The sequence below is a fragment of the Charadrius vociferus genome, unplaced genomic scaffold (assembly GCF_000708025.1).
Source record: "Charadrius vociferus isolate BGI_N301 unplaced genomic scaffold, ASM70802v2 scaffold663, whole genome shotgun sequence".
Classification (NCBI taxonomy): domain Eukaryota; kingdom Metazoa; phylum Chordata; class Aves; order Charadriiformes; family Charadriidae; genus Charadrius; species Charadrius vociferus.
Window position 1 is genome coordinate 352,711 of NW_009647670.1, and position 27,312 is coordinate 380,022.

General features: G+C 37.1%; 1 protein-coding gene across 1 annotated transcript in view; it reads right to left on the bottom strand.

The window, feature by feature from the left end:
• LOC104282947 (PR domain zinc finger protein 2-like) overlaps nucleotides 1-19,652 on the bottom strand; it is a 22,763-nt gene extending 3,111 nt beyond the window's left edge. Inside the window, exons 1-4 of the mRNA XM_009881079.1 lie at nucleotides 19,644-19,652; nucleotides 10,821-10,938; nucleotides 9,439-9,542; nucleotides 5,694-5,846 (exon numbers count right to left, since the gene is read on the bottom strand). Coding sequence (XP_009879381.1) covers nucleotides 5,694-5,846; nucleotides 9,439-9,542; nucleotides 10,821-10,938; nucleotides 19,644-19,652 — 384 coding nt within the window. The remainder of the gene's footprint in view (nucleotides 1-5,693; nucleotides 5,847-9,438; nucleotides 9,543-10,820; nucleotides 10,939-19,643) is intronic.
• Between the last annotated feature and the right edge of the window lie 7,660 nt (nucleotides 19,653-27,312).

Here is a 27,312-nt window from a genome sequence, read left to right on the forward strand (position 1 = left end):
ACTGCCCCACACCCCCTCTACAGCCGCCCGACACAGCTGGAATTTGGCAAAAAAATCCAAAGATGCAGGAAAAGACCAGCGCAGGGAGTTAAAGGGAATACAGAGGAAAACAGATAATTGCTGCATGTTTAACAGATCCACTTAATCACAATAATGAAACAATAATGAAAGATCTGTTTGCCATTCCAAATCTATTCTTTCTATTTTTTTTTTATTTTTTTTTTTATCCAACGAAAAAGAAAAAACACAGAGGAAAGACCAAATGAGCCAAGTGGGCACCACCGCAGTTACCGCTGCCCTGCCCAGCGCTGCCACCAAAGCCACCAACTCCAGCGTCTCTGGGAACTTCACACGCTCCTGAAACCACCACCAGACTCACACTATTAAGTCCCCAAGTTTGCAGACTAAAGATGTATTTGTATCTATTTTTTAAGTCTTCATCGTTCTCTCTCCATTGCCTGAAGCGTTCTACCCAAAACCAAGAAAAATGAACTGAAATGCCTGCTTTTACCTTAATTACAACCCCCCTCTTTCCAGGGCTTAATGACCCTTGGGCTCGTGGAGCTAAGATGCTATTTTTAGAGTCATTACGTTACAGCACTTTACACTATTATTTAAAGTCTGAAGCCAAAAGGAATTTTTATACCAAGAACAATAGTAATATTTGTTTCTTCTAAAGCACTTTTTTTTTTTTTTTTTTTGGTGGGTCTCCCAGCACTGGATGAAGGTGATGGTTATCTTTATACCCCCAGACGCTGGATCAACAAGAGATGCAAGATCCCAACAACTATGGTAAGTGTTTAAGTTATAATATAAGCAAAGCCTACGGTTTGGCTCCCGTAACCGTTCTGGAGGCCTGATAGCATAAACAGTGGTGAACCGATTTGCATGGTCCCGTTTTGCAGCTGGTTAGCAGTGAGGGATGACGAAGAGCTGCCTGATGCAAACACCTTATCTGCTGAACAATGCGCAAACTGAGAGCAAAGAGCCACCAAAAACTGTAGGATATGCAAACACAGGATGGTAACGAGCGTGCCATTTGTTAGCCGCATGGCTGGGACTAACTTTCAACGGGATGAATTTAGTTTTGGTGTAAGTGCTCTGGGGATCTAAATTAAGCCCTCTAACTTTGTCCTTCTCAAACAATGTGCAGCAGCAGCATCAAACCCAGACCATTAAACACCTTCCCTCACTCGCAGCATCAGCCAGAAGGACCACGCTGACCACACGCCGCTGCCACCGCTGCTCTGGCACTAGGGAACACGCGGCCGTCTCTTCCTGATGGCATCCTCGACCAACAGCTCCAAAACCCAACCTCCTCCAAACCACTACCCACAGATCGGCTGTGTGTGTAGTAGTGTGGGGTTGGGAGAGCTTGGTTAAAAAAAGGTATGAATTTTGGGAAGGCTCATTAGGTTAATAACTCCCATATGCTTTTTGGCGCTTTATGTTTTAACTGCAACATTTAGCATTCCTTAATCTGAATAATTTCCCTTCAAAAGGTAATTTCAAAATTTGTTATTTTCAAGAGTAACATCCTAACAAGTTATATCCCAGGTAGTTCTAGCACAGATTGTCTGAAATTCAATGCATTGTACACATACAAGCACTGCAATGTGTCTTGTACAGACTGAGATAGGCACTTGCCTGTCTGACCTTATTAGAATATTTATTTTTCACCACAGACACTGCATTTTACTGTGATGCTGTGCTTTTGCACCTGGATATGGCCTTATCTCCCCAAACGTGACCACAGCGGACCGTTTGTGGCATCAGTACCTGTGTGCATTTTGCAGCCTGCGTAGCCCTACGTTAACAACTGCATTCCTATGTACCAGGGAGGTTCTTGAGTTATTAAAAACCTGTTTGACAAAACATTCTTCCATAAACAAATTAATTTCACCGTAATCAAGGACAGTTTTGCAGCCAAGCTTATTTAGAAGACTTTTTGAAACTGAGTTTTCACTGCAATTTTACTTCTTCAAGAATTACCAGCCCTGCACTATGTGCAGAATTAACACTATTCAACCGGCTCATTTCGTCAGGAGAGGCAGGAAGAACTTCTGAAACCCCATAATGACTTTAAGCTGTTTCAACGCAGTATCACAACTCATATATGCGTCCTGGGGAAAGCATATGCAAAGCAGCCTACAAATACCCTCAGTCCTTCAATAAAGATGAAGAGAAGATGGAAGAGAAAAATATTTGCTTGTGCTCACTTAAAAATTCTATGCTATTACTTTTCATTTGCAGCTGAGAACAGGGAAGTTAAAGCTCTGTGCAGTTTTGAGGTTTGATTCCACCAAGCAAATTTAGGCTTTGCTTATCTTAGCAATGAAGCTTGGAAATCAGCCTGTTTAACTTACAAATTAGAAACCCACAAAAAGCTGAAGAAAACCTTGGGAAAAAAATAAACAGCTATGACACGATTTTAAATGCTTCAAGGTAAAGCAAAACAAAATGACATCTAAGCCACTCTAATTCGCTTTTGGGGGGTAAATAAAAACTGTGCTGTTTATTTATCACCAAATGGAATTCCCCTAAATTTATGATTCAGGATAAAGATCAGGAAGGAACTATGTATACACACCTGGGCTGGTAAATTTACAACAGTTTTGAAATGGCGGTGTATACACCGTAACACATTATATGCAGAAAGAGAATGGCTATTAAGATGTTATTGATTACATGCTTTCTTTTGTCTCAGTTGTCAGTAAGGTGTGATGTAAATCTGAGACTGATACGGACCCTATAAAGAACAACATCATCTCCAATACAGAAGGTGAGACAAACCAAACCTTCAATTAAAAAGCCAACATATAAGCAACTGTATTTTGTAAAGAAAGCAGAAAACAGCTCATGTTTTTTCCAACGTATGAATTTTCCCTGCAGTTTCTAAGGTATAGGATAGTAAAAACTGATACAACAGACAATATTTAAATGCTTTAATTTTGTAACTTGCCCTTGAGACCACACATTCAAAATCTCCTCTTCTACATTATACTTCTCCTACACTGTCAGCCACTTGCAGCTTAACTTCCAATTTCTTCACACTAACTTTATTTAAAAAGCCTGGTTACTAGAAATTTGTCACTTGAAATAATGAAAAATAAGTTTACAAAACACTAGATAAAATAAATTTTCTGAACGCCTTCCTTTGGTTTTCGTATTCCTGGAATGGACAAGAAATTAAACGGAATATCGGATTTAAAATATTCCTATTAAACTACAAGAATAGTCCACTTGTGCAATCAAACACAAAACATGACTTTCTAAATCTTGATCTGATTTATCAGTATGCTGGCTGAATGCCGAATGTTTAATGCTAGGGAAAACTGTCCAATTTCATGTCAAGCTTTCATTTCAAAAATCATCACAGATTAACAAGATCAGAATTTTCCTTGCATATCTCTTCTCTAAAAGGTGGGAGAAGAGAATGAAATATATTGAAATAGATGGTTCAAAAATAATTGGAATATGAGTACGCGCTTTTAACAAACATTCATTATTACAGGTTTGTGAGCTTTTTCCCCCCCAATATGGAGCAAAGTTAAACTTTACATTATAACCTAGTTCTGCATAGTGCAGCTACTCAGACATTTCTACCGCCACCTCTGAAATTACCTGCCAAGCTACCCGTGTCACCGATGTAGTGACAATCAAGGAGCCGTGGCTGCAACGCTGCTTGGACCAACCTGGTCCTGGGAACAGTTTGGTTAGCTCTGAGCAGCACGCAGCCGGGATTATTGATACCCGGCCAGCCCAACCTGGCGCGTGCAGAACTAGTTTGAGCATGTCCCACTGTGTTCCTGGAACTAAGTCTACAGGGCAGAAACAACTTAGTAGTGTTTTACCAGCTCACCCTGCCTCATGCAAGACCCAAGCCCAAAACTACTCAGAGCTGCCGCTTCTACACTGGCCTCTAAGCGGTACCGCAGCAAGCCTTCGTGCAGAGGCAGCCTGGAGGTAACGCCATTTCAGATGTAACGCTCCCCCCAATGAGCATACAGCGCAGACACCAACATGAATTTCCAGAAGCTTGCCTGGGACTGGTATTGCCAACGCTGAACTGAAGCTAATAACCAATCCCACAGCGCGCACATATCTAAGTGGTTGCTGCAAGGGCAAATAAAGCCGGCTGAAGGTGGCTCTCTGAAGAACCCCTTCACATCCCAAACTCCATCTCACACCGCAACGAATCATAGAATCGTCTAGGTTGGAAGGGACCTTTAAGATCATCAAGACCAACCATCAAATCCCAGACATATTTTGAACCCAATACAACCGATCCTTATAGGCTGCTCTAACAGTCTTCAGAAAGAGCTGCTTGGCAGCGTCATCTTGTTGGCAAGACCTACTAGGGTAAAACTCATCAGGTTGCAAGAGAAGACAGTCAAAGGAACAAAAAGATATCTCAGATGTTGAGACAAAACGTTTGTTATTCTGTCAGCAGTGCTCAGCCTCTTTTAGCAGCACAATTATTTTCCAAAGTGCAATATTATCCATCAGAAAACCAATTTGATATATGTGAACACTTGTCTTTATCAGGACTAAAACCTTTGCAGAAAAGATTTAATGAGAGAGAAATTTAAACAATCAGAGGGACTCCAAAAGCACACTTATGTTAATGAACGAGTGTGACTATGGGCAAATGCAGAGGCAACCCAAGATAAAGCATCCAGGGAAAACTAAGCTGGCTACAGATTCACACTAGGAACCCGCCCTCCGCGAAGAAACACTGAAGAGAAGTCAATAGTCTGGCTGGCAATAGCAAACATCTACTTGAGTGCTATCTCAAAGCTATTAGAAAGTCCAGAAAATGTTTAGAAGGTTGGTTTTGGTTTCAGGGTTTTTGTCCCAGTCTAGTTCGAGTGACTTAAACATATAACAGCTATATTGCTATACTGCCCTATAAATTTACTCAGTTACTCACAGATGTTGTCGGCCTTACAAGGAAATGTAAGAAGCAGCAATGGCATGTAACTGCATATACCCAAAAGCCACAAAAGCATTTTAAATAAAAACAAAGTCAAGCTTTATATACTCACTTCTAGTAGGTTCTTGATCAGAGATTCAAATAATACTTTATAGCCACAACATTCTAACACTAATATACTCTACCATTACTTAAACCATTTTTTTTTTCTTGGTTTCAGAGATACAATGCCACAGAAATTATACCTTTCTTCCTGCCCCCGACTCCCTGAATGAAACTGGAATAGTATAAAAACCAGGAAAATTTGTTTCATGAAGCTACCTATAAAAGTTTTGACAACCAATCTTTGTCATGTGATGCAAAGACCATAAAAATAACTGATTTCTGCAAAAAATCCTCAGTAGAAAGTATCTGAGTATCTAGAATTAGAAAAAAAACCCATTTATTTTACATAATCAGCTATAGTTTTTAATTCTAGTTGGTATCAAATTTGGTGCTACAGCAAATCATTAACCAACAAGATAGACTTAGTGTTCTTACGTATCCTGTATTTTAACAGTAGATCTTAATGTCAACTGTATTGGCACAGAAGAATTTAGACTAATGAAATGTAGCATTTGTAATATTTTAATAAAAAAATTTTTTCAAAATCTGTTCAATACAAATAATAAAAAAAAAAGGATTTGGATAAAGGGGAATAAAAGGTATTAATGATAGAAGGTAACAGAGGAGTAAGTGATTCTTCAGACATTGATACCTTTAAACTTTTGTAGTATATGGTCCTGTTGATCTCCAGAGGAAACAGATTTTGCTCCTTTCCTGAACGTGCCCAGTTTATATACCGTAGCCAGTTCCCTTTCTTTGGATCAGTTGCATCAACACACATCCATCCCAAGTTTGGGTAATAGACCTATGAGACAAAAATGGCATTAAGCAAATGGATAACTACTAAAAGGCGACACATTGGAAAGCTGTACAAAGTGGTATCTATCATGTAAGGACAGAGACAACACAAAGGGTAAGAGCAGCGGTAGGGGTTGTACTGGAGGGGAGTGTTGCTGGTCTTCTGCAATCTTTTTAGTGGAACAGGTACAATTGGAAAAAAAACCAACAAACTTTTGGCCTGCAAGCCCTTCTCTGAAGGTTTTGGGCTCAAAAGCCAAAACACTTATAACATGTTATGCTTTCTTTTCAGTTTAGCAAGCCTCAAATGATTCTCTAGATTTTGCATTTAGTAAAATGGCTGATTTTAAGATATAAAGGCAACAGAACTTTATTTTTACTGTCTGATGAACTAGGAAAAGTTATATAGGAGTTATATAGTTACATATAGTTATATAGAAAGTTTTGCTTAGAAGCATTTGCTTTATTTGGAAAGATAAGGGATAGCATAATTTATATTTAATCTTTTTTTCAGGGTATTAAAGAAAACCTTAACCTTTCCGAAATCTTGTGATCACCTTAAAAAACTGACCATGGCAATAAACTTTTGTATGTTCCCAGATGCTGTGTAAATTCTTTGAAGAAAAAAATTTTTAACACCTACACCTGCTTTACATTTCAAGACAGCTTGCACTAAAGCAAGGTTACTGACATCTTCCGTATTTTCTGATGACGGGCAACCCTGCTTCTCGTTCAAGACATGTTATGCATCTCCCACTCTTCCTACTATAATCCAAGTTCAATCCGACAAGAAGAGCTATCAGTGTATGCTATACATTTTTTTTTTCCAAACCAAAGAACACACCACTGTTCGGCAACTGGAATACCATTCTTCCATTACTTTGTCTCACAAGACAGACATACTAACTGGTAAACAATGTCTCAGAACTATTGGGCAGCTCACAGATTTTTAGAAAAACAAAAAAGGAAAAATATGTGCAATTTGACCATATCTTATTATTTGCTTTTTCCTTTTGGTCCAGTCTATAAATATCAGTCTCTACCTGGAAAAGCTCTTTTCGAAAGCCAGCCTCCCTAGCTCATTACCTCCTGCAACATTGACTCAGCGCCACTGCAGATAAGGAATAAACTAAAATTCCAATTTCACCATAACTTTCCCATTCTGTTCCACAATGTTGCAGCTTTTTATTATTTCCGATACTTACTTTACAAGTAATTCGATGTCTTTTCAAACTGTTTTACAGCTTCAATTTCATGTACAGTTCTACAATAGCTTAAAATAAGAACCATTTAATAAATCTGATAAAATTCTATTTTATTAAACCAACAGTATATCAACACAAAAGAAATCGATAAAGGTAAAGTTTCAATAAATGTACCGAAATCATCTTAGTTTCTCTCTAAGCAAACAGAAAACATCTCCCTCACTTAAACTATTCCAGCATGGATTTCATCAGCTGACTTTTGAAAGAATGTTCATCAGCACACCCAGCCCTTGCAACATGAAAGCACAAACAGCTTCACAGAGCAAGACTGTAGAAGCAATCCTTTTGGTTAAAATGGAAGAAAAGAGCTGAACAATGCTGTGGAAGAGTTGGCACATATGGACTATATGGCAAAGCATCATACTTTATTACTTTCTAAATATATTACTTTATTATGGTTTTCTATTACTTTACTATGTTTTCTGCACAAAACATTCTATTACTTTTCAGTTCAAGTGTCTAATTTACAGAATTTTGTTTAAAAGCCTTGTGCACTGCGAGAAAGGAAATAGCTCCCACTCCTCTATAACATTGCGACTTTAAGTGATTCCAGTAAACCATGATCAAGATCATTCAGCACAGTTCTGCCAGTCATTCTGAATCAGCAGACAGCATTTCCCTCCCTTCTCCGTCACCTGCCATCATCTTCCTACCTGGGGCTTTTCTCTGACACAAAATGAAAATATGTTCAAGCCTTTATTTCTCCCCTCAGACATGGCAAGCATACGCTGACACACAAAACATCTTTTCCAGAATGGAACTCTAGCATGACAGTAAAATTCACTGGAGATGCCAGCTTTTAGAAGCCTTACTTTTTCTTCAGATTAACTTCACTAAAGAAACAAATGAGATTCTTGTGGAAAAGGTTGCTCTCCTCATTGAAGGTCCATATACCTAACTACTCCCACGTACCACCATCCTTTTATAAACCATATTTTCTAACAGTTAAGATTCTGGAGTGGTTTCAGTTACCAGCATATGGGGCCAACTATTGCAGTCTCATTTTAGCTGCTTTTTTCTAATTCCAAAAATCAGTATTAAAGCAACACAGAGTTACTTTGAAATCTAGCAAGGGTTCCCATTATCGCCTGCATTGCAAACTACAAAACTTTAACAGCTTGTTTGCAGTTATCATTTCTCAGCACAAATTTTAAAAATATTAAGACACATCCACTGAGAACATTCAAAATCCAGCACTGAGGAAAAACAATTGCCAGGTCAATAATTTACTTCACTGATTCCATCTCACTAAGTGTTCTTGTACCAGATCAAAACGGAAGATACCTTATGCTGTGGAGTTCGTGATAATACTACCTCAATGCAACAAACATTATACTTGAACACTTTATTACTTTCCTGAATGTGAATTTGCATTTATGGGTAATTGTCCTAGATCAATTCCTCTGATAGGCGTTAACGTTAAGTTTTGTATGTGTACCCAGTGTTTTATGCAGTTCAGTATTTGCAGGCCAGGGGCCAGAAGGATGACTATCATTATCTTTAGCCCAAAAATCTGTAAACTAGCAAGTTCTTGTTCCAGAACATGCTTTGCCACAGTTCCTCCATCCGTCCCCTCCTTGACCATTTGGCTTTGCTAAAGCCATTTGCTGTATGTGTCTTTAGAGAGACTGAAGTCTTCAGACGTAGTCATGAACTGCCTTAAAGACACTGTAGATAGGATTCAACTCCAGATTAAGACACCTACATTTTGAAATCTACATAATATGCAAGGTCTTAGGACTATTAGAGGAGCTTAAAGCACTATTCAGCTGTCCAGACAGTTTTTGCTTTAAGGCAAGCCCAAACACAAGCAGCACAAGAAATACTGCAACAGTTAAGAACTTTTATAAAAACTCCAAAAGGAAACCCAATTCCCATAACAAAGCTTGTTTTCAAAGAGCTAAACGAGGAGGAGTGCTGTGGCTTCCTTAAGAGACTCCATATCCTCCTCATTTCCCTGATTTCATAAGCAGTTGACAGTACTCAGTTGCAGAAGGGAACTGGTTCAGGGTTCAAGCCAAAGTAAAGCTTTATCAGCAACAGAATCTTAAGGGAAGGTGTGATCCAGAGACCGTATATAAGAAAATAAATAAAACAATTTCAAACAATGCCAATAGTTTAAAGCTTTGTAATTCAGAATGGTTGCTTATTCCAAATGTCTATAAATAACTGCAATGCTAGATAGTAATATATATCAATTATCTATTATATCAACATAGATAGCAATTATTTCACATCATGTCTATTTCTAAAATCTCTGGAAAAATTAAAGGCTAAATACAAAATATTGACCTAGTGACAGATATCTTTTTCCATTTACAAGCTGTTTCTTACCTCCCACATGTATACATTGCTCTTAACTTGAGATCTTTTTTTCTTGTCACCAACAAATGGTCCAAACTTCTTGCCTTTTAAAATTGATTTTGTTGCCCAGACACCTGAAGAGACACATATCACTAGTTAAAACTAATTTAACTGATCCCAAGCAAACCTTCTACTCACAATTCACATTTAAGATCATTACGTGTGTCTGTCTCAGACTGGGGAGCATTCTACAGTATTAAGATCACAATAAGGAAATTGAAGTTTATCAAAATGAATTCAAACAATTCTCTTCCCAAAACTCATTTCAGTCATGAAAGGTTTAAGCATTTACCTGGTTTCATTCTTTCCTCATGGGCTACTGTAGCTCTGAAGACAAAAAACAACCTTGATTTTTCTTGTCCTTCAGGTGATATTCAAAATACCGTAAGAACATCACAGGTTTTATATTGTAAAGTCCCAGATTTCAGCTGTTTTGCTCAGTAAACATGTTATTAAAACAAAAATCCTATTTGCTTTCTCTGAAACAATGCCAGGCAATGAAGCCCTCACAAAAGCTGTTAAACTAATTAATAGTATATTTTGAAGGAAAAACCATTTAGGATTGGTTAAAATACATGCGTCTGCCCACAAATTTACTGAAAAGATTTAACCGAAATGAACATGGACAGCTGCACTTCAGATTTTATAGCATGAAAACTGAGAACAGACTGTCAAATAATTGCTAATTAAACATAACATTCTCATTCAGACCATGCTAGATCAGGTTCATACTAGAAAAGATTAACCTTGCTCCAAGGAGCTTATAACCTGTTACTAACAGTAACGCATCTATTGTCAGGCTTGTTCCTCAAACTACCAGCTTTCAACATCAAGTATCCAGTCTGCAATTCTGACTTCCATCGAAGTTCTCTCACTTTAAACTCTGTTAAAACAGAAGCCAAGCATTTTGTGCATATTGCAAACAACACTTTGCTCCATATAGCAGCTTTCAAGTCTACGCTGAATCTGTTCTGCTAAATTAAACTTCTTATATTGAGTGGACAGTGAGATGCAGCATTCTAAAGAGGCAACAGTAAGATAATTACAAAACACAAAACTGGTAAAATGCTTTAAGTGAAAACAAACCAATGAAGTAACATATTGCTATTTTTATAACCTATTTGCATCTTGGTCACCTTTGACCCCCATTCTGATGTTCTAAGACCATCACCTTGGGATGTTAGAGGAACCTTGAAGCTGTCAACTCTTTCCAACAGAAATTATTTCAGATAAACACACCAGACATCATCTCTACCCAGCATAGCAGGAGGGCACCAAGCTTTCACAGCAACTGTAATTTATGTGAGATAGTGTAAAAGTCTTCATTCTCTTTTCACAGTTGTAGCACTCACCAAGCCGTGTCTTGTCAACAGCAGATGGGAAGAGCCTCACGTCCTCAGGAAGGCCCCTGAGCACATGCTCAGGTACATCATCTAAGGTCTCCACAGCGACAGTAGATTCAGTTGTGTTCTACAAGTCAAAAAGCCAGAAGGGCCATGACCATTAACAGATACAAACAATAGCACAACACATCATCAACCTGTACGAGCTACAAGAACTCCTGACTTGAAATTAAAGTAAAATTTCCAAATTGCCATTTCAACTAGAGTCCCCTTCATCAACGTGCTAATGTAGAATATCTTTTTATCAGAACATTAAAGTTTTCGCTATTATTTTCATTACACTTGTCTATGATTGAATGCACAGTTGTAAGACCACATTAGAGATATATGTAAAACACTGATAACTAAAGTTGCTGTAATTATTCTCTTGCTTTAGTTAATGGATGGGTTTTGATTACAAGCAGTATACATCGAGTAAATCTAACTGAAGGGGGTTTCATGTATCTCTTAGGCCATTTGCCATTTCATTCATTTTCCCTGGCCTTTCCTTAAAAACGTATTCAAAATTCTCCCTTCAGTTACTTGGAGAAGAGAGCAAAAGGTATTTCCCTTTTCCTGTCTGAATGTGACTTACCTGACAGTACTACTATATTATTCCTAAAGATGAACAAACAGAAAAGTACTGTGGTTCTGTACCATGGAAAATATCTGTATTTTTCAGAATATAGTCTTCATATGAGTCCAGGCTTAGTTTTAAGTCTTTGAAGTCTTAAGTTCATTAACATGGGAATCTAAAAACTCATCCATGGAATAGTTTTCAGCTGCATTATTTTTACTGATAAGTTATGCCGTGAGAAACTACATTTAACAAGTAATTACGTTGGTAATAGCATTGTTACCTGCTGGATTCTGTTGAGACAACATTCCTTCGTGCCATTTCTGATTAAAGTTCTTCCAAATTTCAGATAAACACTGTGAAGTTGATCTACCTGCCCAGCCTATTATGTTGAGACTTTCTTCAAAAAAAGTACAAACAATACCTTTAATTCTATTTTTAAACTAGACAACTCAAATTTTTCAAAAAAAAAAAAAAAAAAGTGCAGCATGAAAACACACTACCTCTTATGTAACCTGTCTGGAAAGTCTAACTCAATTTAAAAAGTAAAAGAGGTAGATTAATTTTCCCTTTGAATTGCAGACAGCTACAGACTTAATCTAACATTCAGACCTAATCTTTTCTGAAAATAAGCCACAAAAAGTTTTCATCATTTTATGTTTCAGCAGTACACTAGATCTTAAGCATGACCTCTTCTGCTAGGAAATGTTTCTGACTGCCTCTGGAAGACTAGTATATTTAAAAGAAACACATGGTTTAGTAGAAAGCATTTAGCTCTTTTAGCAGAAATCTTTGTTAGCTGTGTACTTTTTGAATACCGAATAGTCAGAAGATGACAGAAGTTGTTAGAAGTGTTTCAGGACATACACATCATTTGTCCGAATTATACTGTTGAAACATGTTACTGGCAATTAAAGTAATGAGAGGCAAGTGAACTGCTATGCTAAAATACACCGGTTAAATCAGTATGCAGCACAACAGCCAGAACACAGGAAGAGGAGGAGGTTTTTTCATTTTATTTCATAACCATCCTATTGACAACTTTTTAAAATTCTGGGTTTCCTACAAAGAATAAAATGGTAAAAGCCCCTAAAACAGGTATAATGCAAACTGACTCTGCACCAAAGCATCAGCAACTACATTCCATTACCTTTTCTTTACACCTAGACACTCATCTTCTGCAAATTCACTTTCAAAATGTACAACAAATGTGGATCAAACAAACCTGCTTGATTCAGCAAAGCAGTTTCTGCAGTATGACCCTCAGAAAGTAAATTTCAGCAGAGGTTAGTAAAATCATACAGGCTTGATTGGATCGGCTTCACATGTGTGGCATGTAGCTCATCTTTATCACCATTGCCAGCATTAATGAAAAGGATGACTGGAAAAATATTTATGTTTTAACAACCATCGGTTTCATTTTCTGTTTGACTTAACATAAACAGCTGTCCATAAAAAACAGTGGTGATCAATAGCAAAGAAAAAAAAATATTTAACTACTAAAGGCATGCCTATTAATAGAGAAGTAGAAAATTAAATGCTAAAAGTTGTTAAGTTCTAAAAATATTTGTAGTCAACACACAATTCTAGGCATTTTCAATTTTCCATATTTTTTTTAAAGAATCCTTCAATTCTTTTAAGTGAAAACTCAGATATACTGCAATTTTTCTGTGTATACCCTTGTTTTGTACTACGTGTTCATAATGAAAGCTAACGGGTATGTCAGCTTAGAGTATAAGGACATCTCAGTTTCAAAAACAAAGGGCAGTTCCAGCTCCAGAGCATTTATGGTCTGAGGGTCCAGGTCTGCTCATGCAGCTTTCCATTTCAATTTTGGCAATCATCTCCTAAACAAGCACATAAAAGTTCCAAATGAAACAACTGTGTACACCTCTGTGTATAAAGGAAAGAATGACGTAAAGCTTCAGTAACAGGAATAACTTGCCTAGAAACACAGAGGTGATGACTTTGGAAATACAGCGCAAAGCCAGACCATCAGCTACCCACCACACCGAGGATCATTTCACATATATTAGCAATTCTTTAGTTCCCCTTTTCAAACAATGACTTCTAGGCATACGCAATCTAATCAGTGCCCCAAAAAATCTTTCTGGTATTGCCTTACACGAAAACGAATCCCTTGCGAGAATGACGAAACAGTAACTAAAGGAGAAAACCACAAAGTTCCGAGAAGTGTATACAGGTCACAAAAATGAAAAGTTATTTGTTCTACCTATTGAATCGAGGATATTGCAGTAAACTACTCCAATGTATATACTAGAACTGCACTTGGGATACACCATCTATTGTGCCATATATCCTGCACTTCCCAGTACAGAATGTTAGGTGGATAGAGACAAAGTACCCTGCACATACCGGAGACTGGCAATGTGCTATCACCCCTAAGGCAGAGCAGCTTGTGTTTGAACGTACTTCACAGAGCTACTACTGCGTCTATTGTTGTCTTTCTACAGCTCTATTTGCAACCTCCAAACATGCCATTTCACTCCAAATATCAACATTAAAGTACCTGCATGTCAAGTTTACTGATCAGCAACAAATAGAATAAGCTAAAAGCAGATTTTAGAGAGACTAAAGGGTTTTAAATAATGTCATAAAAGTTATTATTTCACTATCCTAAGTGGTAATCATAATTCCTAAATTAACCAACAGCTCAGAATCCTTAGCCAGCAGGTTTTAATACAAAGGTTTTAAGTTAATTTTATATTAAAGTTTGAAAGGCAATAGAAAGCTAATAAATTATTTATGAATGTCTTGTAAGCGATTACATCCATTTTAAGGAGCCTACAAGGTTCAATAGGCTGCTTATAATATTATTAATAGTATTATTTTTATAATGCAACAGTACATGCTACTCACATTTGCCATTAAACAACTCACTCCTTATTACCTAATTATAATCAACAAAACATTATTCCTGAGAAAAATGACCAGAATTTCAGTTACAAGCATGCACAGTTTTCCATAAAATCTGTCCACATTCGGAAAGAATTGTGCTTGGTGAGAACTAGGCATATATTGAACCATGTGCAACACCCCTAAAAAAGGTACCTGCCCTCTGACATTGAACTTTGATCATTCTGGTCAGAAACAAACACTGGCGGTGATGGCAGTAACTACTCCAATACGAAAGATGTTATACTGAAGCACTAAACAAGCTTTAGGAAGCATTAAACTGAGAAATAACAACAACTTGGGCAAAACTAGAGTTGTTCAAGTAAACCCCAACTTTCTGGCAATAGTTCTTGCTTTCACATATATCCATAAAGCAGAGATACAATAGTAGTTTTCATATACTGAGTAATACTCGGAGCATTTTTCACTGAGCACTTATGAAATGTATTATGCTGCAAGTTTACTGGAAATAGATTTTAAAACACATCCCTATATGCTAACAAATTTATGATTTTTATCTCTAAAGCAAAACAGATAAACCTTCTCAACCTTTTCTAGTTAGCACCCACTCTTTATGAGGGTGCTGCGTGTGGCGATTATTCTCTGTATTTATGAATGTGAGTTGCTGAGTTAAGTTACAAGAATGTGTCTTCTGCCAGTTTAAACAGCAACAATGAGAAAAATGATAAAACTGGAGTCATAGCAAGGTTATTCTATTGCTGCCTTGGTAAGCCCTAACAGCTGCACAGACACATCCTAGAGAGCTATTTGTAGGGGCGAAAGACCCCCAAATTGTAAACCATAGAAGGAATAGAATGCCAGAAATCCATTCCCATCCAGGAGACTGAAGAGACCACAGAGGGAGAAAAAAAATAAGTCCTTATTCTTTAGTTATAATAGCTGAAATCTATTCAAAGCGGAGGACGGCTTTATTTTGCTCTTCCAACAATGCAAAAGGAAAAACAGTGATGAAGAAGTCTGATTTTCAGACATCTCTTAGCCTTGAACTGATACGCAAGAAGCCGTGTCTCAGACAAAAAAGAAACATGCTCTTCTCAGCATATCAAACAAAGAAACTAGATATCTTTCCAGCACATTACCCCACAATTTCATTAGGGGAGAACCAAGCCTATTTTTCACAGTGATTTCTAACAGATTATATATAGGTACAGATGAGGGGGACTACAGAGAGTCAACAAGACAGCTACCAGAACCACGCGCTTCAAGTTTCAAGCTAACAAAAGTGGGGTGGTTTTTTGGTTGGGCTTCACTTGGGGGTTTGGTTTAGTCAGACATGTTTGGTGGGATTTTTGTTTTGTTTTGTTTTTTTTACAAGTGTTTGGTGGGATTTTTGTTTTGTTTTTTTACAAACATAGCTACACAGTTAAAAATCTCAAGCCTGCAAATAAATTTTAACCTACCAAAAATCAGACTCAACTGATTTAGACAGAAGCGTACAGCACTGTCATATCCTCTGATGTGTCTGGCATATTCCTTAAGTTACACCTCACACCTCCTTTTAGCCATAAATACCCCAAAACTGTTCTATCATTTAAGAAGTTTATTTGTATGGAGTAATGCACAATCAGAACTTTATTTTGCATCTACCTACAAAAATCAAAGACTAGCAGCTACATTCAGAGAACACAGCACTCAGACTCATTCCACCCCTGTCATATTAATGGATTTCACAAGTACCAGAGAACTGGATATGGCCTAGTACATAACAATACCTTTCACACCTCAAACGAATGGTAATAAGTAACCAAATACTAAACAGTAAAATAAACAACAATTTAGTTCAGTCAAATCAGTGCAATCTCATTTTATTTGCAATTTAAATGTAGCTCCTTAAAACATTTTCCAGATCACAACCTGTCCCCAAGGAACGTCTGTCTACCAAAAGAAGAAATACTATATTTCAATCACTCTTCCACCAACACTTAACAACTGCATTTAAATTTATTTTTCTGTTTTTAAAAAAATCACCTCTTGATAAGGATAGCGTACTGGTGCATGTCCTACAGCCAACTTTTGCATTTAACTGAAGTCCTAATGTGGTGTTTTTCATTCACTCCAAGACTGCAATTTTGAATACAAAAGCACTTGAAGGTTATTTCACTCTTAAGCTTCTTACTCTGAAGTTCATCAGAAATATTACATCGCTAGCATTCAAATTAGCCAGGGTGAAGTGACTTAAGAGCTACGCCCAAAAATCATTTGAGGGCTGAAGGGCTGCCTTAGCTGCAACTATCTTTTCCTGTTTGCACTGAATTCAGAGTCAAATCACTTTGACAGTACCTTTCAACACACTGATTGAGCAATTTTTCACACCACTTTCAATATAATTGTACCTATGGACCAACAACAAATTAGACTATAAAGTTACAAGCAGTATTTAAGCAGAATAGAAACAGTACCTGCAACAAGATGCTTACAGATGATCACAGATTAGAGTGAAAGGGAAAAAAATCATCCTGAACAATGTGATGAATGGCAAACATTCGGTTAGTGTCATGTTTGGGGTTAAATAGGATTAAGATAAATGAAAAGATAAAGGAAAGGATGCCACTGAAGAGAGAGGGACAGGGAATAGAAATTAGAGGTAGTTGTGAAAAGGAGATGAAGTGACTAAGGGAGATTGCTGACACAAACAGCAGCTAGCACAAAAAAGGCAATTTGGAAGCAGAAAGGGCTCTACTTGTCCAAGAACCTTATCCAGCTGCCCCTCTTTGCCCTAGTTTCACTGCCACAATTTCACTGCGTGCGCTTGAAAATTAAAGATATATCAGAAATATTTGAAATAATCATTGAAAAATTCAGAGGGAATGAGGGGTGGGAGTTTTACTACAAGTGCAGGTGTACCTTGTTAACATGTGCCTTACCATTTTTTTAAATAACTGCCCATGCAGTTTTCCAGGTAGCACCAACCTTCTTCCTACTCCATCTTAACGCAGACTGAGATGCAGTAAATGCTACCAATCAAAACCTCGTGCCTCCTTGTTTTTTTAAATAAATTATTCAGCGTATTCTGATGAAGTAGTTTACATATTAAAGGAAGATCTCTTTTTAAAGCAGATAGAGAATGCATACTGTCTATCCTGAGACAGCAATCTTCCAAGAAACCCAAAAATATTAATTCCAACAACAGCTGCTTCTTTTTTTTTTTTTCTTTCAATCCTCCTCCTCACTACCAGAAGGCCGTATCAAAGTATTTATGAAAAGGTTTTCCTTCACTGCTTCAAGATTTCTATGGGATAAACAATAAAACTAGAAGTCTTTTCATATAAGCCAAATTAACAATAACCCAATTAGTTTCAGGGTCACTGAAGTCGCACCAAAAGCAGAGATAAGCAGAATGAAAGAAACATGAGAACAGAACACTTGAAAGATGTTTGGCATCAGGCAAAAACATTTCTTATACAGACCTGGCACTACAACTTGTCAACAGTGAATGAAATGACAAGGGCACTGCAAGAAAAAACACCACAGGGTTGATGCTATATACACACTTAATATGAATGGTAATTGAACAATAAAAAGCCATATGAGCTCTGCACACTTCAGAAACTAAATGTGAAAGCCAGAAACACCAAGAAAGACTCGAAGCTATGTAACTATTCCCAGAGGCAGGGCCATCTCATTAATTGTAAGATGTCACGTATCACAGCACTGCATAAATGGTATTAGCCGTCCTAGTAAGAAAGATGAAGACTTTGTTTCGGTACAGCACAGAAATCTTAACTCTAGAAACAGACTGGGGGTGGGGGAACATGACAACAGACACCAAGAGGGGACACGGACACACAAATGGGAAGGAAACAGCCAAATATAACAATTAAAGATTAGAATCTACAGCTTTCAGAATTTTAGCAGAATCTAAAGCTTCTCAGAAAGACTGAAAAAGCAGGGTTATTACTCAAGCAGACACAGCAATAGGCTGTTTGCCTCGTGCCACTGAGTGCATTCAAAACAAACCTTACAGATCAAAAAAATTCAAGTCTCAATAGAAATAAATTGTGAAGCAATAGTTAATCTAGCTACCCCAAACTAGACTACTAATGCTTCAAAGTGTGCTAATGCAAATGCTATTTGTATTGTATATATGATAATTTGTATTTGTGTATGGATATAATACAAATATGTATTTTTACAATATGTATTTCAGGGCTCTGATAGAAATTATATTTTGCTTTTTACTTTTTAAATCCACACATATATATTGAAGATTTTTTACTTTAAATCAGAGGAAAAAGGCAACGGGAAACATCCTACCAACCCATTTCACAGTGTAATTACTTCTGTATATACTTCTATAACTTCAGTGAGAATATGCTTCAGCAAAGTGCTAATTGTATTCGATGCTGCTGCTGATCAAACAAGTGCATAAAGGTCAATAAAAGCACTCATTAGATACAGGCATCAATAAAAAAAGTATACAAAGCATTTTACATGACTGTGTACTGTGGTTGTTTCTGGCTGAGAAAGCTTCTGTTAATAGATGACTCTTTTAGCAAATTAAAAATGGCATTTCTTCAGCATAATATCCCATATTCACATTCCCACAACTGGACTGTGTAAGATCATCCAAAGGGAGAAGTACTTACGAGAAAAATTTAAGGCAACATGTACTTTTCCTATAAGTATCTTTAAGTAATATAATTCTGTGTTACAGACAAACAGATGTATAACTCCTACTTGGATAGACAAATGCAAAATAAAATCATGTACACTCGGCACTGATTAAACCAACACCCTCCAGCAGGACATTCTTGCATCCATACAGTAGAGCACCGCATCACAAAAGAAATGTGCTTTCCCAGTCTTTTCACTTCATTCCAGAGGAAACACGTAAGGTTCCAGAAAAGTGTGAAACTTCCTGATCAATCAGTTTCTGTGACGGACTGTTCCCTGCACATTCGAAATGGTAAAGTGGTTAAAAAAGGTTAAAGAAAAAAATAGAGGCCTTCAATTTTCAAGCCACTTTTAAAAGGAGCTGAATTATTACCGAAAGCCTCAGGATGAAACAGATTTTTCTGGAGAAGTGTTCTTATAAGAGGTGCCAGCAGTAATAACTTCCATGCTGCTAAAGGGAATTCACACACAAAAAAAACCCCTTAAATCCATGAAATAAAATATATCTCAGAAGCACACACATTGGGGAAAGGAGGATTATGAAATTTAATGACACTGAAGATTTTAAAGAACATTTCTTTTTTAGTGGATGATTTACTTTTCTTATTAATAATTAACTGTTCTAACATCTAAGTATTTTGATAAAGTCTTACATTTATACTCACCTGATTCATTTTGAATTCCTGTTGTGTTCTGAAAAGATACACACAACAAAGAAACTCCTTTGATTACATGAGCCCTAAAAAGAAAAACAGACAGTTGTAACATGTACTTACCTACAAATTTATACTGAATTGAAAGTATACACAAACCTGTAGTTTTTCTTCCCAAAGCATGGCACAAAGCAGCATATTGCTTTATAAAAAAAAAAAATCTGCTCCAAGTTATACTTTTGTTATTATGGCTCAAATGTATACGAATAATCTCAAGATGGATATCTATCATTAATCTTTCTCCCAGTTTTAACTGATGATACAACAGAAATGTGCTCAAGCAGGATTGTTTCATTTGCTTTTAAAAACCAGTTAGCTTGTTCAAGGTTAAGTACTTTTAAAAACTTTAGAGTCAGACCTCTTTAAAATTCAATATCAAAGCATTATCAAAGACCTTAAGTGGTGTTCACATTAACAAAATGCATATATTTGAGTCTCCACTCTGCCCTATTAGAAACAGGAAATTCTTCCTTAAAATTGGGCCTTTTATTAAGGTATTGTATTACACTAACACATTTGGCATTCTTGTTTAAAAAAAGCCTGAGATTTCTAAAGGTTTTCTAGTTTAAGTAAGCATCAAATTTGGAAACTCATGACTTAAGACAAAACTAATCAGAATGATGCCGTTTCTACGAGTCGCATACATCAACTCACTTCCTTTCTTTTTTTTTTTTTTTTCACATACATACAAAAAAAGCATTCTTGCTGGAAACACAATCTATCCTCATAGAAAATTTTCATTAAGTGAATAATACCCTTTTTTCGAGGTTAACTTAAAGCACTTTAAAATAAAGTACTGCTATTTCTTCCCTCTCTTTAGTTTTCTTATTGTAACAATTAACTGATTTTTACTAAGTACTTTGTATAAATACTAACATTTAATTTAAAATACATTCAAGCAAAATATACTCCAAATACATTTCATATAATCCTTCACATCTTTGCACTGTAAGACTTCTTAATGCTGCGTAACAGTGAAAATACTGCCAAGTGTCATACAAATGTCACATTGCTTAAGAAATTCATAAGGAAAAACTTCCTCGAAAAGGATATTTCTGTTGCATACAACTCTGCCAAAATTAACTCCTTTTGCCCCGATATCTCCATACTGCATTAGCATTTAGACAAACAGCTGAAACACCTGTATTTCAGTTCCATTTTTGCAGCCAGTTCCGTGGGATTTACAGTTTGCCAGCAAAGACCAGTTACGGGACCAGGAGCTCCACCTGCACAGCCTTTTAACATCTGAAGAAAAGCATTCCTTTTGGAAGGTACTAGTACAACTTTCTAACTTATTTCAGTACATCTGTCAAATACAAATCAACTCCTAGAAATAATACATCCCAAGCATTTGATTTTCTAAAATTTTCTCTAGCCCTGACAGAGACCGTAGCCAACACCAAGAAACTACCAACCAAGCAGGGAAGAACGCTGCCCAGGTTTCATTACCAGTTACAGTCCCTCCCCAGGCTGTTAAATCTTGCCATGACAATAACATCACTTTGGCTCCAAGATTCTCCCGCGTTAGCGTGCAGTTGTTTCTCCCGCATCTTCCACATACCCTTTACTTCCCTCAGTCCTGATCTCTTTTTTTCCCCTCCTGACAAATATGATTTCTACTTCAGACATTTTTGAGCAAATGCTTTAGGCAAATGGTTTCTGAAATTTGATCCGCAGACTGCCTGTCATCTGCCGAAAGTCGCCGTAGCACATGGAAATGCTGCTTAAAGAAAAAGCAAAAGTTGGAGTCAGTATAAACTTCTCTACTCGAGATGAGGCCTGAATAATGGAGAAAAATCCAAATTCACTGTTCATTGGGACAATACCCACACAATGTCAATTTACAAATGAAATATTTTGGATAGCAAGAGAGGCACCAAAACACTTCCTAGTGTGAAAAACTATTTTTAGTAACGAATGTCTTGTTTTTCTATACTAAACTATTGACTGTTTTTCTATACTTGACTATAAAAAAAAGCAGCCAACCATTGCTCATGTAAAGACAACAAAAGCAGGAACCTTTTATTGACGTGATTTTAGAGCACAGCCCCATGAGCTACTCCGGCTGTAGCACAGAGTTTGAGCAGTTATTGACTCCAGCTGCCTATTTCTACCTTTTCTCCTCCCCCCTCACTGAAGATTATCAGTCCCTCCATGACAAGGGCTTAACTGTTCATATAACCGTTTCCTACCGCGGTTCTGGAAAGTGATTTAGAAAACATACTATATGAAGTGCATATATGTTACACTGCAGTAAATGACAGTCACCTGAAGCACATCGGTGATTTTCAACACTGAATAAACAAGGCAGGCATTTAACCTAGAACTCCAGATATGTAAAGACAATAAGGATTTTAAGCTCTCACAGAGGCCAACATTCAACACCATCACTACTTAGCCACTAAAAGTAAAGAATCTGAGAGGTAGTAAGTAAATGTCAATTAAGCAATGGGTTGAAGGTTAAAGAAAAGTCCTGCCAAGCTGAAAATTTCCTCTAAGCTGAGTTTTCTTACCCAAGTTAAGTAAATTAGTCAAAAGCTTGAAAAGCAGTCAGAAACTTTTTTTACTTTTTTCTTTTTTCATTTGAGCAGTAAAAAGACACTTTTCTTGTATCTCATGTACTAACTCAAAATTATTTTGCTTGCAATTAATATTGTTTTCAAAGAGTTTTCAAAGCAAAAAATGAGCCTGGTATTTTTATAAATTTTATAAAAGCTTTATTCAGCTTTTATAGAACTGGTGATATCCAAACCTCTCAATGGTATTTCTTAGGAGAAGATGACAAACGTTAACATACTGATGTATTTAAACCTCCACATACCACAGTTTAGGTTGGTTCCTAACAGACCACGCTACTGTATACTACTGCAGCTACAAGTTACCAGAGGAACCGGTTGACCAGAAAATAAAATTAAATGCGAAATTAAGCTACAGTAAACCAAAAGCTTCAACAAGTATTTATAAAGCTATTAATTTAAACCACACACTTCATCTTAAGATTTTATATCTGCAGTTCCGACAAGCTACATGTACGAGCTCTCTAACTGAAAAATTGCCTGAAAATGTTTCTCCACTTTTACCTTCCTCCATTCTACCTATTTTGTTAACAATGAATTCAACTACATGGAAAGCAAGATTAATTGCACTAGGAAAAAAATTTAAGACTATATACAGACTTACATACAGTCACTAGTTTTCTTTCTACCTAAATGAAATACAACATAAGAACAGAAGACAAAGAGTCTGTAACACTAAATTTTGGGGGTTAACTTCTAGTACATAAAGTTCAACAAAAACAAGAAAGTATGAAACATATTCTACAACTGCAGCACAAATATTAGCTCCAGTATGACCAATGACTATCAACAACGTATTTACTCTTGCCACTGCAAGCAGAAACAAGCTTTCCCTTCATACGCTAATGACTTTTTTAGCTACACATACAGTCAAGCCCAATGCAAGGTCTTCCAGGAAAGCCCCAAAGAAATTTATACTGCTCTGATTTGTCATCAGGGGAACTGTGATATATTAAGTTTAAAGAAGTGATGATGACCACATTTAATCAGTTTTAAAGTTAGAAATAATCTACCACTGTGCGAGTACTTTGAAAAAGTTACATCAGCGGCTCCATCAAATAGAGGTAACAACTATTTGTATTCAACTCGACAGCAACGTATACCTGCAGCTATCAAAGACGTGAATATTGTTAACAACATCTACCAGAGTAAACTTTGGAGATCCACTGAAGTCCCTAAGAAAAGATAAATAAAGGTTCTATGCCAAAAGTATGCTCACCAGTACAGTGATCTGCATTTTTAAAATTAATTTCCAGAAAACTTTGCAAAGTTATTTATTTCAAACTGCTACCTACTGCTGTATCTCGTGAGTACAAAAACACTATACACTTTCTCAAGACGTTAAACCATCTGGGAAACAAACACAAGAGAAAGAAGATATACTGCATCATATCATCTCAGAGTTCCAGAAAAGTGTATTTAGACAGTCTCATTGTTTGGCATCAAATTCTATTTATTGAGATAAGAATATACAAGGCATTCGTACCTAAGGAAACACTGTGGTCACTCAAAAACAAAACACTTGAAACAAAAAATATTTTTACCTTATTTCTGAATTCTACACTTAAGAATTTTAAATATTCCCTTACAAAAAATATAACTTGCTGGTAACACAGTATGCAAAGAACAGGAAGTAATTTTTATACAAAACCAACATTACAGATTGTCTTTTTCAAACTCAATCAGATGTTACTTCTAGTAAGCAGTCCCAGGTTTTACTAAATAGTCTATCTTCTGATTTTGTACACCATATTTATCATTTCTGTAGGTGGGTTAAAAAAAAACAAACAAAACAAAACGAAAAACAGAATCAAAAAGCATTTTGAAAGAGAATGTTGCTTCCAATTCAGAGAAAGAAAAAAACAGGCATAAGAGTATCAATCCTATTTTGGAAGCTGAAAATGGGACATGCATTACGTCACTGCTCCGGTAAAAACATGTTCATTATAGAACCAGGAACAAAACTTGAAATTCTCAACAGTCTGCTTTCCTAATGACCGGGGTTCAGGCTGGGATACTGCAGGGCTCTTTTTCTTTGTTTTAGTTTTAAGTTGCAGCACCTGTTTTTTTATTGTATTTTTTTTAATATCAGGGCATTTAAATTTTTTCAATTTAATACTGAAATACTCTAATACAGAAACTTTCAATGTATTAGATGAAACAAAACTTGCCAAAAAAAATTAAATTCATATTAATTCTGAAATATTAAAATATGCATTTGATAGAAAGAAGAAACACTATCTACGGGCATTTAATTGCAAAGACATTTTCAGCTACCCAAGACTGCCAGAATAAAAATGGAGAAAAAACAGCCAAACAATGATTTTCCGAACACTAAACTCTTACGTATTGTCCATTAAGAAAAAGGCTTTGCTTACTGCCATGTAACCAAACAAACTGCTATAGCTTAGAAAGTTTTATTCCCATAACCAAGAAAATAAGCCAAGAAATCACCAACACAAAATAAAACCCAATTTTATTAATTAAACAGCAACTAGTCAAGGGAAGTCTCCAGAAAATAACAAGTCTAACAACTGCAAATATACAGAAATACTATTCCTATCTTCCGATGTAAGTATACCTTTAGTTCTACTTGCAAAGACAGTAAATTCAAATGAAAATTCTCTCAGACAAGTACATTGCTGATTTAGTACTCCATGAAGTCCATTTCAGTAATTTCTTTTTACAATACAGGACTCGGCCTCCCACTTTTGTCTACAGGCATGTTTTATACAGAGGCAGAGAAGAAATATTTTTCAGCTAAGAATACAATCAGAGAAAAACCTCATTGGTAAAAGAAATCATTTCACAGGGGGGAATGCATTCAGTATCAGGATCATACCTGCCCTTTCATACGCTTCAACAGCAAATACATTGCAGTACTTTAAAAAGGTATGCCAATGCAGATGCCAGCACACGAGTTTAGGAACGCCAGCTGTTTCTAAGTCCCTGACAAAAAACATACAAGCAGCAGTCTCCAACCTCCATCAGTATCAAATGACTCATGATGACCAAGGTACTGTGCTGCTGCTATAAGCCACAGATTAATTGATTTATTTTTTTTTCTGATAGAGATCCTCATTCAAAGATCTTGTACGCACACTGCAAATAAACTGGATTCCAATGATACTGAAATACATTACCACACTGGTCATCTCCAAATGTCTTTGAACTTCTATTTTCAACAGACACCCACCTAGCAAGCAACAATATTCAGATCTCCTTTTTATGTACTATTACTTGTTTACCCCTAAGGATCAAGGCTTTTATGTAAAACAGTGAAACGGGGACATCACTGCGCTGGAGGACGGACTTCAAGAGCCATTTCAGTTTTTACAGAAAAATAGTAGTTCGCTTTGATTTTCTGCTTTACTTCCCTTCCATTTTCAAGCAAATACTCATGTAGAAAAATAAGGATGGGTTAGACAAATGTACGTAAGTACTTTAACATCCTTCCCCCATCTTCCATGCTAGTCTGGAAGAAGGCTGTTCTTCAGAGCTCCATAGCTGCACTAAACAGGCAACAATTCAGCAATCTCCATACTCATCACCATACTCATCATGGCGTTTCCATCCAAGATACACTATCCAAAGTGATGATTTGCCTTTTATTTAATGTAACTAGTGTAAGTGAAACTTAGCCTCATTTTTATGGTCTATGCCACGGGCAGACAGGCTGTTAAGATGCTTCTGCCCTAGCAAATCCTGGGAGCTATACAGAATCACAGAATCGTCTAGGTTGGAAGGGACCTTTAAGATCTGATATGCTTCAAAACCAACAGGTACTAGTACATGGTTAGCGTTGCTGTCTCTACAAGTCCAAGAGCTCTTTTGTTTCTTAAAAGTCACTCACCCCATCTATCAATGATGCAGTTCCCTGTCTGGAGAGTGCCAATGCCACCACTGATTCACCATCACACATTTCAACAGCTGGAAGAGCTGGGGACCTCTCTGTCTATACCAAGAAAAGCATACCTGAATTCTTAACATGCCATTCATTTTTATTAAAATGTGGCAAGCGTCAAAAGACAACAACATAATAACTACATACCACACTGCTGTACATCTCCAGTTCTCCTGATCTACTTAGTATGTGTGAATAAACTGGAAGACTTTTCATCCAAATAGCATGCCCGTAGTCAAGAGCATGGACTGGGAACAGCAAACTGGAGTGGCATCAGACATGCATACAGTCCTGCTGTTTCCAAGAGCTGTCCGCTGTTGATTACTCAAAGGTAAAGTAAGAAAAATATTTCTCTTGCCACTGAATGATCAGATAGGTGCAACCACATCACCTTCCTTCCCCTATGGCAGGGGCGTTGGAACTCAATGATCTTCAAGGTGCCTTCCAACCTAAAGCATTCTATGATTCTTCAACAGTAGAAAACAATTTCAAGTTTTCTTTACTAGTTCAGAACGGAAATTCTGCAGCTTCATATGAATATGAAACCACTAATAACTTTACTGAAGACTTCAGCTACACGCTCAGGAGACAGTTACCTGCAATACTCCAGACACTGCTCTGGCTTCAAATATAAAAGGTACTTGAAGATACTACTCTTGATCCGTCCTAAATGTCTTACGTGCAAATTTTCTCTCTCATCCCAAACATTCTTCCCCACGGTACCACTGCACCATCATCAAGAATTCTTTGATTTACATGACATGTCCTAGGAAGGACATTTCCAGTGAGGAAACCAATTCTGAAATTACTTTCTCCGAGACGCCGCTCACCCAGCTGGGCACACACCTGATCTGCAGCGAGCTTTAAGGCGGGTGAATTGCCAAAACTTTTGAAGACGGCGTATTACCGAACTGTTTGGAAGACAACAGTGGTCTCGCAACCTCAGGCTGGCAGTGGTTACAGAGCTCTGCTTCGCCACCTCACACCTCCGAGCCAGCATTTTCAAGACAAAAAACCCTCCAAAAGCAGCCCAGGGGACGGAGCACCTTCTCCCAAAGGGCCTCTGCCGCCATCCTCCTCCCCCGCCCCGGACCCCCTCTCTCCATCAGGCTCTCCCGCAGGGCCACGACTCCCACAGTCA